Genomic DNA, 17245 nt, shown 5'->3' with positions numbered 1-17245 from the left:
CGCCCTCTGTTCTTTGCAACTGTATACATTCTCTCCAGTGACACGGGGGCTGTTTGCCTCGCTAATGGAGAGCTGTGCTGGCGTAAAAGAGGTGGCAGGCTCTATTTAGATAGGGCCATGGTAAAGTAAACTTCAGAGTTGGATTTAAATAAACCTCGGCAGAATGGTTTGCCATGCGGCCGCAGTAAGAGGAGGGAGGGAGGGAAGGAGTGATGAAGGAGGAAGAAAAAGAAAGGGTCGAGTCTAGGCACAGGACTGTGCTGAGTGAGGAGCTCCAGAGACATAAACATAGGGGGGATATGGGTAATTCAATGAGGAGTGGCGGATGTGGGAATGTAGGTGTGTGTTGTGGGGGTGAAGGGGTGGGGTCTTTAAGATGATTTCACAGTTTGTAATCTCTACAGTCATCCCTCATTACCCAACAGGACAGAGGTTAAAGTTCCTGCAATGTGGGCAGGGATCAGTAAGATTACAGAACATGGAGCTTTTACTCCCATCGAGCTACAACACAGCACGGCAAAAACCTGAAGGTTCATTTCCGACTCTGACAGCCAAGGGCTGACAGCCTCGGCGCAGAGCTGTGGAGAGTAAACAAAGCAGATTCTTGCCCTTGTCTACCACCAGCTCTATCCCAGAAACCCGTCATCCCTCCCTCCCTCCCTCGCTCAGCAGCTCTGGAATCAGCCAAGGTGAGCCAAGCCAAAACTGAGTCATCAGGAGGAAACTATCAAACAGACAGAGACTGAGTGGTCAGATACTCGCCAGAGCTGCATGGAGGAGGCTTTTACTACTTATCTCTGCTATTGTGAAAACAGGATGAAGACCCCTGAATGGTTTCTAGAAGTTTGCCTAAGTTTACTTTTACTTGTTGAGCACATTAAGCAAATGTTAATGTGCTGTAATAATGCTCTGAATGATACTTCAGGGTGCATTTGGGAACATTCGTGTAATTACAAACTAGAGACCTTCAGAGGTTCTTAATGTAACTACCCAAAGTCAACAGGACAATGAACTCAGACTTATGACTTGGACATAAAGGTTGTTTGTGCATTATTTCACTTGATTCATCCCCTAAGGAGCTAATCAATCCTCTCTAGACTTTTGGTACCTCAACAATGAGTCTCTCTTTACTCATTGGCACCGCTACAAGACCTCAAAGATGTGCTATCACCTGACAAAAGAGACAAGTCCACATTCAGGCCATTGTGCCCAGCAAATAGATGGAATCTGTACAGAGGCTACTTTTCTGGGGCATCAACACAGAAAAATATGGTGTCAACTGTTGCAGGGAGGTCCAGCTCTTTGCTGCAGGTGTGTGGCTTCCTTCAGAGAACAATAGGTGTCGATGTGCACACTGTAGGGTGCAAGTGGCACTCCACCAATTTAACGCATCAAATTCAATTACTAGTACTATAGTACTGTATAGGGGCGGCACGGTGGTGTGGTGGTTAGCACTCTCGCCTCACAGCAAGAGGGTTGCCGGTTCGATCCCGGGCGTGGGAGCCCTTCTGTGCGGAGTTTGCATATTCTCCACGTGTCAGCGTGGGTTCTCTCCGGGCACTCCGGCTTCCTCCCACAGTCCAAAGACATGCAGATTGGGGACTAGGTTAATTGGTAACTCTAAATTGTCCGTAGGTGTGAATGTGAGTGTGAATGGTTGTTTGTCTCGATGTGTCAGCCCTGCGATAGTCTGGCGACCTGTCCAGGGTGTACCCTGCCTCTCGCCCGATGTCAGCTGGGATAGGCTCAAGAGGAGCCAAGAGGATGAAGCGGTTAGAAGATGAATGAATGAATGAATAGTACTATATAGCCTGTAAAAACAGTTATATATGATGTTGTCTTTGGCTGTTAAGAAAGCTTTATGAAGTCTCACCCGGGTATGTTGGTCTGAACGGTCAGTAGTGACAGAAAATTAGCATATCTTGGCCTCTGTTGCTCAGTTTTTACCATTCCTGGGTGAATTCACAAATAATGGATTGCGACCATTGATAGCATCATGAATTGTGCATCACTTGCAACCTTTATCTGCCCCATCTCAAGGTCCAATTCACAAAAGCTATCATGCTGATGATATCACAGCAAAAACACACCCATAAAGTTTTGCAGCTGATTGCAATTCACCTGTTTTTTTTTGGTTTTTTTTGCATCTGACTGTAGTCATCCATGTGGGATAATATAAATGTAGCCTTTGCGCCAAGATTACAGTGGGCAGAAGGCAGAGAGAAAAAGAAAACTGAAATTTTCAGACCACAGCCTCATGGATGGATTACTTAACGGGCTTATTTGCAAAATGGTACTCAAATTAACACATAGCAACCAGGAAAAGACCACGAAGAGATGCAAAGGAACTGCAGAGAGACACAAATTAACTTCAAAAAATGGACAAAACAACCACAAGGAAACATGAAACCACAGAAAGATGCTTAACGACTACAACGAGACTCAAAACCTTCACAGCCTGCGTGTTTTGCTCTTATGTGGGAGAGGTAGTGGGGCTCTTTGCACATCTGTGCCCAGGGGCCCATTGTCTCATAATCTGCCCATGCACAAGCCACAGATCCTGACCCACAAGGTGCAGAGACATTCCTCAAAGCTTTAGGCAAGGGATTTAAACATGACAGAGATCTTTGTGGTTGCTTTTAGAATTACTTTTAGTCTTATATGGTTTAGCAGCTGAAAAAACCATGCAACCCTTTTGCAAATTCAGCCCTCAGTTTTTAATCTGTCTTTTGCCAGTCCCCCAACTTTATGGAAGTGCATTACGAAGTGCCTCTTCATGACTTACATTATAATACTGCAGGATTACAAACAACACCAAACTGATCTTTTAATTGTAGCTGTGTTGGTCCAAACTGGCAGCGATCACCCCCAATGAATGAGTGAGTGATGAGGTAAGCAGTCCTGAGAGGTACTGGGGGAGCAACACCTGCTGTGTTGCCCAGCGGTGCAGCTGCGTTTGGCATTGAGCAACACTCTTAGAGCTGTCGGGCACCCCACTGTTTGGCCATCTGCCCTCTTGGCACTCACTTGCAAATGTTTACAAGCAAAAAAAAAAAAACACATAGCTAGCAGCCTCAGAGTCTTGCTGTGTGAAGGTATGCAGATGTTGACACATGCTTTGCCTCAGGGTCCTGATACGCAACTTGGCAATGGGCTCAGTAACAGGCAATAAAGTGACATGTGTTCTGGCAATGAGATGTGAATGAAGAAATGATTTGTAGCTTTGTGGACCGTTGTGCGTGTTACTCATTTGTTTCTGTCTCCGTGCAAGTTTTAACCCATTTCAGTTTCACCAGTCGACCCTCAGGTAGGCAGCATTTCAGCAGGGTTCCCACTCATGGTTTGCTTGTTGCAACTTGTCCAACAATGGATGCACAGTTGCAACACAAAATTCCAGCTTTAGTTTTTAAGATTATGGTGTGGAGTGCAGTTAAGGTTAGAAGATGAGTGCGTACATATGTGAACGCAGTCTGGTGGCAGCACAACAGTTTCAATTTCAGGGGTAAAAATAGAGAAAGGCTTGGAAGCTCATATTATGCAAATGTTTTAATGTTTTATCTGGAGGGAGAAAAAAAAAACAAGCCTCTCAATTCTCTCTGGCAGTTGTGACAAAACACTGAAACGGAAGAGGGTGTTTTTGTTCTCGTTTTGTACATTTCATTGGTTGTACTTAAACGTTATCCTTTGTACAAAACCATATTATGTTTGATACGGTGAGAAGCTTTTCTTACGGTTATTTATCTCTGTTTATTTTGAGTTCTATCAGCCTTGAGACACTTACAAAGACTTCCGCAGCGAACATTTTGGAAGCAATGCAGCTTTTAGCTGAATGCATTTAATGAGGTCTCATTTGGGTGGGTCTGCTGAAAGATAGCCATCAACCACTGCGTTTCATTATAGCTGCTATTTAGATTAGCTGAGGAGGGAATACATTCACATGACAATATGTTTTAGAGGGACCAGGGGTCTTGCAAAGTGTAACGAAAAATTTTCTCTTTCTCTTTCTGTTATTCTCTACAGCTGCACCGCAGTTCTTCCCTACCTTCCATCCCCCTGTGCCAATCGATGACAGACATACCCAGGGACGTTACATCTACGAGCCTTCCCCTGTGCCCCCTCTTCATGTGTAAGTCTCTCAAACTCACACACACTCAACCAAAATACTGCAAATCATACCTGAGCAGTTGCCAGAAAAAGATGTTGGCATTGCACATTTCTGCAAACCAGGGACACATTACATTTGTACGTTTCATACGCAATTCATATATTGACTCAGTATATAAGCTTTGTCATAAGGAGATGGAGGGGATGGTGGATGGCGAGACCCCTGCCAAGCTGCCGACACTGCAGGCCAGTGTTCAAGACCAACAAACAACAGCAAAGGTTGTTTTTCAGCAAGTCGTCGCTGCATTTCTAGCAGCTTTTGTAGCCACCGAACTTGGGTGTTTTAAGCGACCCATTGCTGTGTTTCTTCTGAAGATAGTGCTATAGTTTTTATTTATTTTTTTTTTTTTACAGAGGTATTGGTAGAGGTATTGTTCCTGCCAAGATAGCGCTATGAAAAGCGGTTGGTTTTTTTTACCCTCACATCACCCTGTTTTCTACTGAGATAGTGATAAGAAAAGGGTTGTTTTATACAGAGACATTACTGCCTTTCTTATTGGGATTGTGCAACCAAAGTGAGTGTTTTAAGCCAAAACATGATCTATTCCTAACCCTAACAAAGTGTTTTTTTCCTTTTTCTTGCCTAAACCTAACCACACTTTAACCACAGCATTTTTTAAATAAAGTTTTACTGGATCTGATACACAATAGCATGCAGATGTAATGAATCTGTAGCTTGCAGTTGTACAGTGCCAACATTCATCCTGGTGATTGGGTTGACCAGAGTACACATTTGATTCAGCTGCATCACACGCATCATCGGCGAGCTCCCCGCTCTCCTAATGGCGATACAAATCAAGCTCCTGCACTTCCTTCCGCCTGTGGGGTGTGGAGCATCCTCCTCATGGGTGCCGGGTGCCTCTCTTTCAGGCCTTTCAGGATCAAAGGCCACGGCCCTGTATACGTGCGCAACATGATCCGCATGTCAGAGACACGCAAATGAACATGTGTCAGAGACGCGGAAATGAGAGCAGGGCGAGAGGGGAGCCTGGGAGCGTGCGATTCTCATAAGAGCAGTGATCAAGCCTTGTCAAGAGCAGGAAGCAATGCCTCCGCTGACATCTACCCATCTCTGACAGACACAGATGGGCTCCTGACACACAAACTGCATGCTACTAACCAGCCCGCCTCATCCAATCACATGCACGTACAGGCTATCAGATATGAAGTAAAGTAAAACATGGTGTCATGCCTCGTAAGAGAGAAGTATTTATAAGCAGAGGAACTCTTATTGCAGTAGTCTCGTATTTCCCTGGAGTGCTTCAGATGGCGCTGGCCAGGTCAGCACAGAACTTCAAAGCATTCCCTCAGCTCACTCACTTACATACGCTCGTGCACATATTAGTCCTTTCTCTCCTCACTTTTAGTCTTTCACTCTTTTTGTCTTTTTTACTCTCTCCATAATTTGTATTCTTCGCATCTAAATAGTGAGTACCAGAGGAGATGCTTCATCGTCCTTGCGGCGCTTGTTTCCTACCCGCAGACACGAAGGAAGCGATCACGGCGCGACGAGGACAAATTGGATGGGGCAGCTACTTGGGCCGCATTATGTTTGATATTCTTCATCATTATCAACTCCCCCCTTCTCCTCCTCAGGAGTCATATCTCTCCCTTGCTGATGTGCCACTAAGCGTAATGAATTTTTTATGTCCCCCCCCCCCCCCTACCCTCCGCCTCCCCACCTCCGGCCCACCCTACCTCTCAACCCCTCATCTCCTGCTCAGGGGCTGCAGCAGAGGGAAAAAAAGGAGGGGAGAGAGGCGAGGAAATAAAAAAAGGGAGGTGATTGATGCCCCGTGTCACTGCAAACAAAATGGCAAATATAATTTAGCATTTAGCTTATGCAGAGATAATGGGGCGAACACGCACCGGCAACATAGGCTCGAACAAACAGCCTGGCTTGTTATCCGTCAGGAGTGCTTTGGTATGATCTGGAGCACAGGTTAGGGAGGGGGAGGGAAGAAATGAGGAGGGAAGTGGAGGGACAACACGGAGCCAGGGAATTGAATTAAGGGGGAGAAGTTGCGCCGGCGTCTTCAGTCACTCTGTCCGGACAGGCGTTATCTGTGCGCTCGGTTTGCTGTCACTGGAAACACGGCCGTGCTCTGCCATGCTACTTAGGGCCTATTTATCCAAGCCATTAAGCATAGAGCTGTTTAATATGACACGCTGTGCTGAGGGAAACTATTTGTCATTATTATAAGACAGCTGTTTAGTGCCCAGCCTTATTTAAATCTGTGAACTCACTGTCACACACGTTATCTATGAACTTACGTGGGTTTTATGCAGAAACGACTTTTGAGTCTTTGCACAGGGAAGCAGCAATATTGCCTGCTTGATTAAAAAAGCAGCACTGAATTCCTCAGTGAGAATAAACACTCATCAGGTTTGGTATTACAGCTGGGCCCAACCACCTGATGGCAAATTGCAGTTAATTACACTTCCAGGTTTGGCTTCATGCAAGTTTTAGCCAAACTTTACAAGCACAGAGCTGCAGCCTCTCTGAGGATTTAAAAGTGATGCATTCAGCTCCGTAATGCTGCTTGTAGCCGGCCTGAGCAAATAGAGGCAGTCAACGTATAGCTGTCGCTTCAGGGAAATGGAGGACAGGAGGCGGCTTATGGAGAAATATTGAATTGTTTTAAGACAAGTTCTCCTCGGTGAGCAGAATTAATCGTTATTAGCCCTCTCAAAGATATGCCTAAGTACACAGGGACTATTATTGCAGTACTTCCCCATGCAGCCTCTCATTACGGCCTGTAATTACAGTTGGGTTGGCCCCGCGGCAGTTCCATCAATCCAGCCAGCTTCCCCCGCCACGCACACAAGCCAGCCACCACTGGGCATCCGTGGCCGGAGAAAAACATGGTGAAACGCCCAGCAGCTTGTTTCCTCTCCGCCACAATGACACATCCACCATCCATACGTGGCAAATGAACAGAATCATATCCTATTACTGTGAAGGGCCTAATTGAAACATGTTTATTTATGGCCCCCGTTTTCAGGCGAGGAGCGGGCTTTAACAGCGCAGCTAACGGGCTCCAGCGATATGAGGCGGCAGAATTAAATTAAAAGCTCATAAAATGAAATATGCTCCGTATTAGCTGTTTGACACTTAATTTGCCTTCAAATGAGCAGAGGAAATCACAAATTAACTGTCCTTTGTTTTTTTCCCCTCTTTACCTCACCTCCCCTATTAGGCAAGGGAGAGCGCAATTACAGACAGAGGCTAATCGTTTAGTTTATGAATTCTTGTGGGGAAGGTACCAATGTGCCATTCAATATTAAAGCCTCAGGGTCAGGAGAGAGGGGGTGGGGGTCCCTTCTTGTGGGTGCTGGCTGTACTAAGGAACTCTTATATTCATGGAAGAGAGTTTCAACAGTTTAAAATGAAGCCAGCTAACAACACACTTTTTTTGAGTTTCCATAACCTCTTAACTTAAAGGGATAGTTCACATTTTTTTAAGTGGGGTTGTATGGGGCACTCATCCATCAACAGTATATCACATACAGTAGTTGTCAGTTGGCACACCCCCAGTTTGGAGAAGCAGGCCGGAGTCCGACATGGAAGCTAAGCAATGTACTACTGTGGAGGGGTCGGCAACAAAATGCATTTTAGCCACCTAGAAAAAGTCTCACCTAAAAAAAATCAATATCAGTTGAAGTGTACGGTATATTTTGAATATTTTCACTGCTTTAATTTGATGTCAGACAGTGATTTCCAACTGGAAAGTGAGGCCATTTTATTGCTCTCTTCAAAGCCAGACTTTATTGAGAAAAGCAGAGATTTAACATCGCTGAAAACAGGAGCAGCTGGTCTTCCACTGCCTCAAACAGTTGCTTTATTTGTGTTATGGTGTGACTTTGGCGTTTAGAAGGGTTAGTTCAGATTCACCAAAGTCGAACAATAACATAAACAAACTAACTGATCCAAACAGTGCGAGGCAAGCAGCTTCAAGGTTCAGCGAACTGAAATTACTGTTTTTCTTAAAGGAGTCTGGTGGCTTTGATGAGAACAGATGGGGAACTGAAGCTGTTACGGGTGTTCAGTTGGAAAGCTGTCTGACATTTAAGATAAAGCATTGAAAATATTCTAAACATAGTGTACAGTTAAACTGATTCTGATTTTTTAGGTGGCTAGAATACGTTTTACTGCTACCCTCGTCCACAGCAGCACATCGCTTTACTCCCATGTCGGAATTCAGTCTGCTTCTCCAAACTGGGGAGGGGGGGTTGGAGACTGACATCTAATGTATATACTACACTGACTATGCCTCAATACTGGTCCAGGATGAGCAAAAGTCTGTCCTGTTCTGAAGCTGTGTACTTTTTCCTGCCTCTGATCTGGAACAGCTGACCTCAAGCCTCAACCAAAAAGAGAAAGATCCCTCCGTACTCCAGTGAAGATGCTTCCTGCTTAAATAAACACATTGATCGGTGAAGAGCAGGCTCTCCATGGGAGCTCTGGTCCCCTCTGCCACCACCATTGTTTGGGACTGGCTTAATGGGAGTTTTTTGGGGGGGAGGCCGGAGCCAAGAGAAGAGACCGCTCCTTTCATTCCAGCTTTATTGCCTGACCACAGTACACAGCAAAACAAAACAGCCCTCTCATGCGGCTCAGCGCCAGCTCTCGGTCACCTCGGAGACCACTCAGAACAAACAGAGGTATTCGTCACAAGTCAATTATCAGCATCGGAGTTTACTCTGGAGTCCCGGGCCCTCATGCTGTGAATGGGGCCGCTAAAACAACAAAACATTCTTATGGGATAAGCAATTGACTCGCAACCTTTAGCGCAGTTACCGTATGTGGATTTAGGAAAGAACTGGTCAGAATGACAGAGTCTATTTAGGAGTTTGTAAAGTTGTAAAGCAAATAGAAAGACCTGAGCTTTGACTCTTTTTTTCAATGTGATAGTGGATTTGTGATGAGACATTTGTCCTGTATACACATCATTAAATTTGTGAGGAAGTGTTTCTAATGACTCAGAACCACAAAATCACTGCATATTTTTTCTGTCTTAAAATTTATACAGAGACCATTTGACACAAAAACTGCAGTTTTTTCACAACTGCATTAAGGATGTATTAATGGGTTTAGAAAAAGACAACAATCTGAAGCTGAAAGATGCCAAAAAAAAGTTTGGATTTTAAAGCAAACTTCTCAGTGGGACTCATGAATAAAGTCATGGACTGTATTTTCTGTCAGTGTGTGGGTAGGAGTGCAGGTGGGGGGTGTGTTTCCCAGCCTGTGTGGTTATTTCATTCAGGAGTGTGTTTGTTCAGCTGCGGGCCCCGGCCTGACTGGAAGGTATTCTGGAGGTACCAGGGGAGAGAGCTGCTGCACGTCTCTGTCATCGCGGCACAACCTCAGCTCTGAAATGATGAAGCAGGACTTAACGGCTATGTGCGCTGTTGCTTCAGAAGCGCCATGGCATGTAAAGACTGCACCACAAAGCAAGTGGATCACCTTGTTAACCTCTGAATTGTATTTTTTTAAGGCACCAGAGATTCTCGCCAATTTCACACTGTTTGCATCCTCTTCCCCCTCGCTGTCCTCTGCCTTTGGCGTAGAAAGAGGGTTCTTTTTTTTTTTTTTTTTTTTTTTAAAGATGTGCGCCGTGTTGTTTTGTTATTTACATAAACTGTTGTCAGAGCGCCCAATCTGGGCATAGAGGAGCGGCGTGTTGCTTAGCATAAAGACCACAGTCTTATCTCAACACCTCCTTCCAGATGGGATGAGGCCGAGCATTGCAACACACACACACACACACACACACACACACACACAAGTACAGACACACACACATATAATGCAAAACAATAGAAAGACAAAAGGGTCTACTGTAGCTTTTATAGAAGCTAGAGGAGACATATTTTGGAGGTGTGCAGCTTCATCACTGGCTGTTTGCAGTACGATTTGATTTTGCACTGTCAGGGCCTCATTTAATAGCTGATATTTCAGTTTCAGGCAAAACTTTAATGCAAATTTTACTGATTTTGTTTTCATTTTTCATCAAATTCTTGACACAGCAGCTGGAATTTGCAGCCATTTATTTTTCTGATGTGATTTATTTGCAAGCAACATTTCTTTGTCGTAAAAAAAATAATAAATATCACTGCCTGTTTGATGATTCTCTGTTAATACTCACATTTGAATATGGTCTAGACAAACAGAATGTGAAGTGGAGCCATAAATTACATGAAGAATTGATGATGATTTCATAATCGCATCTGATAATTTGTGTCCAGATATGGCTGCTGTCACCGAGAAGCAGGGCGGAGAGACGAAGGCCACTTTTTCATCCTCCTCTCCAACTGTCCAAAACCCATTCTGTGTGACTTCATAGGTCACCCCTCTGTGGTGCAGTCACTGGTTTCCCTCCCTCCTCCCGTCTCTCCTCCCCCCTCTTTAATACTTTCTCTATGGAGTAAGTCGGGGGGACAGGCGGTCACGCAGTAGCTGGCTTCATGATTAATGGTGTTTATTCTTGACAGAAGGCTCCTTTATTTATCTGCATTGCAGTTTCACTGATACTATCAGTCACCTGAATGAAAAATATTCAGTCATACCAATTTTGCAGTATAATTGAGTAGAGTCACTTCCTTTCAGTTTTCTTCCCCCCTCGCTCTCCTCTCCCACTCTATCTGGCAGCCTTATCATCGCCACAGTAATTTTCGCGCTGCGTTGTTTGATATGGAGAGGCTGGCTTTAGCCGTATTTGACATAAAGCCTCTTCAATTTTCACTGGAGAAAAAAAAAAGAGGGAAGAAAGAAAGTTGTGCACCACTCTGTGAAAATGTGCGAAGAAGGGGGGAAAGTATCTCTCCCCTTTTTTTCTTCTGAGGCAATTTCAGGATTTAGAGAGAAAGGAGATAAATGCCTAAGCAGAAATGTGGGCAGATTGAAGTTACAGTATATCTATTTTTTTGTAATACACCAGTTTGAGAAGCCTAAATGGGCAGTGTAGTCTTTTTTTTTCTTTTCAGCCTGTGCACAGGAGCGTGATATTTTGAAGGCACCTGTGTATTTTGAGAATGATGGATCCAGCAGGTTGGGTTTAAAAAAAAAAGAGTTTGGCACAGCAGATATTTGACAAGGCCTGTAAAGGTTTTAGGGTTGAGTCATTACCCGTGGAGATCTGTTAAGACCTGTTCCAAAAACTCGACTTACCAGGCTAGGATTACCTACGCTGAGGCTGCTCCTGCCGCTGTGTGTATTTGTATTCTCCTCTTATTAAATATCACATGCATTTTTAATGTTTTTTTTGCTCCTTGTTAAATGGTTTATGACTGATTTAGTATGTCCTAACAGCAAATCTCAACTAAAGAAGCAAATTCAAACAAATGATTCCTTACATAACACTTCTACTCATGCAAATCTGATAATTCGTTCAGCAAATATTTCCTGTTCTTTGTAATTTCTTCACCATTCGTCCTTTGGTTGAATTTAATTTTAAGCTCCATTATAGATATCTTTGAAAAAGGTACATTTCGATAAAAGAGGAATGCATTAATCTCTAATACGAGGCCTATGAATTTGCACATGTAACACATTAGTGGATTTGATGTTCTATACTCGAGTCATTTGCCCCCTCTTCATGTTTGAGATCTCAATTTGTAGCTCTCCCATGGAGCACAATAGAAAACCAGGTCTGAGGGGAAGAGATAACAGGCAGGTGCCAACAGCTCTGCGCTAATGTGTGCGTGTGTGCGTGTGTGTGTGTGTGCGCGTGTGTGTGTGTGTGTGTGTGTGTGTGTGTGCGCGCGCGCATGCTCACACACACACGTTTGAAATATTTTCTCGTCATTGAGTGTTAGTTTACTTCACAGTCATTTTTTTGCCAGATCTTCACCTTTTAGTTTCCTCTTAAATAGCTTATGAAACAAATTAAATTATTTATTTGATGAATTTTCCCTTTTTTTTCAAATTTATATTCAAAATAAGCTTTATTGGCATGAATGTTCAAGTTACAATGATACTAAAAGTAAATTATATAATATTAGATAATTACATTTTAGACAAGAAAACAAAATAATTCAAAATAACAAATATACTTTAACTACAGATATTCTTTCACAGATGTAATCCCTCAGAAACATGTATTGCAGAGCTTTCTAGTAATATTGCACACTGACTTCTCTTCTCACAAAGGTAGGGCAGTTTCTGAGCAACGATGACATAGATAAACTCAGGATATGTATTATTTATTTTCTCAGAGAAAACCTCTCTCACACCCTTTAATTTCTCACAGTACAGTAAGAAGTGAGATGCTGTCTCAACCTGTATTTTATGACAAAGTGAACACAGCCTGGTCTCCCTGGTCAACAGTCACCCTTTTACAGTTCATATTGTAATGTATAGTTTGCAAAATTGTGATTTAAATAATTAAAATATGCATTATAAACAGGATTCGAACTAACGATTGTTTTCATTAGCGGTTAATCTCCCTGTTATTTTCTTCATAATCATTTTGTCTATAAAATGTCAGTGATGTGTGGTGGAAAATGACAAAGTGAGGCATTCATAATGCTTTTTTAAATTACAAAAGTAGTCAGTTTATGAAGATATACGACAAAGAAAAGTAGTAAATCCTCACATTAGAACCAGACAGTGCTCTCTGTTTTAGCTTGAAAAATGACTAACGAATAATTAACTATAAAAAATACTTGCTGATTAATATTATGTCAGTTGACAAGTTACAGTTTTTCTCATCTGCTTAGGCTCAGTTCTTGAATGCAATATTTTTTTAAACAGATTTGCAGCTTGCACATGTTTCATCTGTGCAAGAGAGTAAATATTATTTCATTGTTAGAGCAATATGCTACGCAAAATGATCGATTCACTTAACAAAATCTGCCTGACACGTATGTGTATTCTATAAATATCTATCACAGGAAATTTTTGTGATGTCTGCTGAATTTGCAAATTACCTGCCAGGTGACAGCAATGAAGTGGAATCAACTATTGATGCATGCATCAATAGTTGATGTTTGTTGTTGTTCTTGATTTATTTTTGTTATTTATCCCCCCTTTTAAATTACACAAATTTAGTCATACACATTTTAGAAATACATTTAAATTAACCTTCATATAAATGAAAACATTTTTAAAATAACTGCTTCAGAAGTCTTTTCACTATATATAGTCTATCATAATTCCCTCTCTAATCTCTACTTAATATTTCTGTGAAAACATCAACAAATTTCCTCTTCAAACAACTATTAGTTCAAGTTTCTCACCAAAGCTATATTCTACAAGCTTACATTTGAACACATCATGAGAATTCACCTTCACCTAGTACTCATTTTTACTGAAAAGACCTTGAACACATAATAACGCAATCTCCGTTAGCTGTTAGTTGCCACCACCGACTGCTAACAGCTAACCTGAACTAGCCCTCTTTCTGGCGATGTCAACACAGATGCAATAGGGTGTGTCCTCTGACCCATGGGTAGCAAGTTTACTGTGCCACTTTGTCCAGTTGGTGTCCCAGGGAGGACTGTTCATCCCAAACTCATTTTCTATTGTCCCTGGTATGACGGAACACCGTAAGTCATCGAGTCCTGCTTTTTAGGCTGCCCAAAATTGATGTGACACAACAGAAAAACATCGGCCACTGCCATTGGTGAGTGTCGTCTTATTTGCTGGTAGGCCAATGGTGGTCAACAAGGCGAATATTGGATACCGTTGTGTGGCCAATATATGGGAGCATCCCTACAATCAACTAGTCAAGTTTGGAAGCATATGTATGAAGCACAATCACTACTGTTTTTGAACATGGATGACCACAATGAACAATGGCTTCTGGTATGGATGTAATTTCTTGACAAATTATCTGTTCACTGATTTGACTTTACATGATACATCAAAAAGAATTTTCGGTTCAGAGTACATGTAACGCATTGCTACACAGATACATTTACTGTACACGTACTGATATACATATCTTTTCTCTGTACGACAGTATTGTGCAGTGTTGACTTTTCACAGCAAACTTTTACTTACTGTTGAAATCGGAATCTAAAAAGCTGTACAGCTGGACAAAACTGACCTTCTTGTATTGAGAGTATTTAAAAAAATGAGCCTAAGTGATTGAGAAATGCTGTAATTAATCAACGAATCTTTTCAGCTCTGATTCCACATACCGTGGGGCAGCAGCACTTGACAAACCTTAAGCAACATTTAACTTGAATGATGTATCACATTCATAAAGAGCACACAGTGGTTTTAGTGGTAACTTACTCGATGGGTGTGGCGGGCTGTCACTTTTATGAGCCGTGCTGATTCTTAATTGGATTTGTAAAAAGACCCTCCTCTCATTGGCGGGGAGCTATTAGAGAACAGCGGTGACTGTCAAGATATTACTGGCAGCACGCCGCCTCACATCGTCTCCACAACCTCAGGCAGCCGCTGTCCTGACGCCTGCTTCTCCTCACAAATACTTTTAAAAACGAGCCTTAAATCAGAGGAAATGCTGATTGTAAAAAAGGAAATATTTTGCTCCTTACCTAATGCACAATTATCTGGTTCTAGACCTTTTGAATTGAGTCAGTTTTCAGCTTCTTTTTTTTCGGACTTTGCCCTACAGACGTCATGCTGTAGCAGTGTAGAAATGTGGAATTTCCATTACTGTGATCTCTGGGCTGTGGGCTCCAGACCCTGCGATCCCACTCTGGGGGCCAGTTACAGCAAGTAACGAGACCAGGGGAACAGGGTCATAAATCCTCTCCAGCTCTCCTCATTTTCCATCCTCCCTCTGTCCCTCCCTTTTCCTTTCCTCCCTCTCTCCATCTTTCCTAGTCGGGCCTTCAATATGTGATTTAAGAAACTTGAATGCAACAATGTAAAATATTGCCACATGTTTAAAAAATGCCTCCAGTCTGGCTGAAGTTCTGCTAAAGACCAATTACAGTTTTAACGTGGGAGGAAATGAGTTCATCGCCTCCCTTACAGCTTCTGCACCTCCTCTCCTCCCTTTTCTATTTGTTTATCTTCCAAGTCACAGAGAATTTCACTCCTTTTACACTCTCCCCACCAATGCAAATTAATTCATATCACATAAAGCGATTCTATTCTCTCAGCCCTTCGTTATCTCCCTTATCAGACGTGGCGTCCATTACATCTGATAGTGTGATAGTTTCATCTAATAATGTGGAAAAGAAACCCTCCGCTACTTCTGTGTCCCATGATACCTCCCTTTTTCTTTTGTTTTTTTTTTTTGGTTTTTTTTTTGAGAGGGGGTCAGCTTGTGAAGCGTTCCAGCGGGAGCTGTACAGATATGTGCAGTCATGCACGCAGCTGCAGGGTGACCACACTTGTAAGGATGCAGCGAGCTTCATGTTGCATGCCCGTCATTTTTTCGCATCTCCGTGTGAGTGATTTTGCTACATTGGGAGTGAACGTTTATTTAAAAGGGATTAAATAAAGCTGGGAAACTTGTAGAGCTGAAGTAAGAGTAAAAAAGTTTCCCAGCAGGCTTATTAGTCATTCCCTCCCATTCATCAGTCACTTATGTAGCAGGTTTGTGAAACATCTTCCTTTGGTTATACATGGGCGCAGAATTCAGGGGGAACGCAGGGGACACATCCTCCTCAATATTTAGAACGTGCATTTGTCCCCCCTCTAATTAAAAACATGAGAGTAGTAGAGGACTTTTACTTTGACTTAACCCTTTAAAATTGGACGCTTTGGTTCCAAAATAAGAACCGTAATAGCTAGTATACCTAGTAGGGCTTTTGTCTTCCTTATCATTACATCATTAACTTACATTACCTTACCATACATGCGGAGGAAATGTAGTATTTCACTATAATTATGTTAATATTTCCCTGTAATGGCAGCAGGAGACTGTTTAACTGAGATTGCATTATCCTGTTTAATCTAAAATATGAATCATAATAGCTAGAGCATTCATTCTTTTGGGGTAAAAAGCTCAGACTTATGTCTTCTTCGTCATCTCCCTACCTTATGTTCAGTGCAAATGTAGGATTTTGCTGAAATAATGCCGGTTTTTCCCTGTAATGGCTACAGGAGATAGTTTGCAACTTGTATATATTGATCTGAAGTAAAAACATTGAAAGCAGCAGAAAGGTTCTGTTCTGCTTCAGTTTTACGTGTCATCATGTACACATACACACATATTGTACATTCACAATGACGTCATTAAGCCAAGTTATGTATGGTGCGCAAAACAGTGCAAAAAAGCATTTCCATGACCTTGCAGAGTTTGAAGGGTTAAAGACATTTACACCCTAGATTGATGCAGAAAAGGCACAAACTTGGGCATAAAACAACCACCAGAAGGGAGGAAGTGTTTCTTCCCGGTTTCATATACGTCCTCCCCAGTATCGAAACCAAACCCACGCCCTTGTCGGCAGATCCAGAGTTTAACACCGGTCTGTGTTTAAGCCTCCCAGAGCTTCATCAAGCCTGAGCTTGGCACCACCACGCACCCAGCCCCGTCATGATTAAATATCAAGGAACTCCACATGACATTTTATTAGTCCAACAAGATGGATGAAATGGCCAGAATAAAGTAGGCTGTGTCTTTTCACTTTCCCACCAGCACTTGCCTTTCTTCTGTCCGGATTTTCTTTCCTTCCCCTCCTCTACAAGAAGTATGTATTAGCAAAACGTGATGGATTTCAGTCTGAGAAGGAGATTTTCAGTGCCGAGAAGGAAACATATATTTTTGTGTCTTGTACCTGATGCTCCTGTTCTCCTCCCTCTGTGTCTCAGCTCTCCCCTTCCTCCCCTCCCCTCCTCTCCTCTTCCTCCCCCCTCCTTTTTCTTTCTGTTGTTCTACCTCAGATCTCTGTCTGAAGGATTAACCATCTCCAGCAGTGTGTCTCTGCTGTCTTGTAGCGCTGTGTATTGTTTGTGATTTGCTCAGGCCCATCCGTGCGGTTGCTCATTTCAGCAGCCCAGCGTGACGTTGTGAATTGAGGGGGGGGGGAAGATCCACGCCGCTCCTCGCAGCCCTGGGCCACACTCATTCTCCTCACCTGAGATGGGCCGGTGCGCACGCAAGACGCGCACACTCATTACCCAGACTTGCCAGGGTAGCGGAGGCGATGGGGT

General features: G+C 42.9%; 1 protein-coding gene across 1 annotated transcript in view; it reads left to right on the top strand.

The window, feature by feature from the left end:
* Positions 1–17245, top strand: part of gli3 (GLI family zinc finger 3) — a 122940-nt gene that overhangs the window by 60467 nt on the left and 45228 nt on the right. Inside the window, exon 4 of the mRNA XM_049565152.1 lies at positions 4021–4126. Within this exon, the coding sequence (XP_049421109.1) occupies positions 4021–4126 (106 nt within the window). The remainder of the gene's footprint in view (positions 1–4020; positions 4127–17245) is intronic.

Source organism: Epinephelus fuscoguttatus, linkage group LG21 (assembly GCF_011397635.1).
Source record: "Epinephelus fuscoguttatus linkage group LG21, E.fuscoguttatus.final_Chr_v1".
In the NCBI taxonomy this organism is placed as follows: Eukaryota; Metazoa; Chordata; class Actinopteri; order Perciformes; family Serranidae; genus Epinephelus; species Epinephelus fuscoguttatus.
Note: the sequence above shows the minus strand (reverse complement) of the source record. Positions and strands in the feature narration are given on the sequence as shown.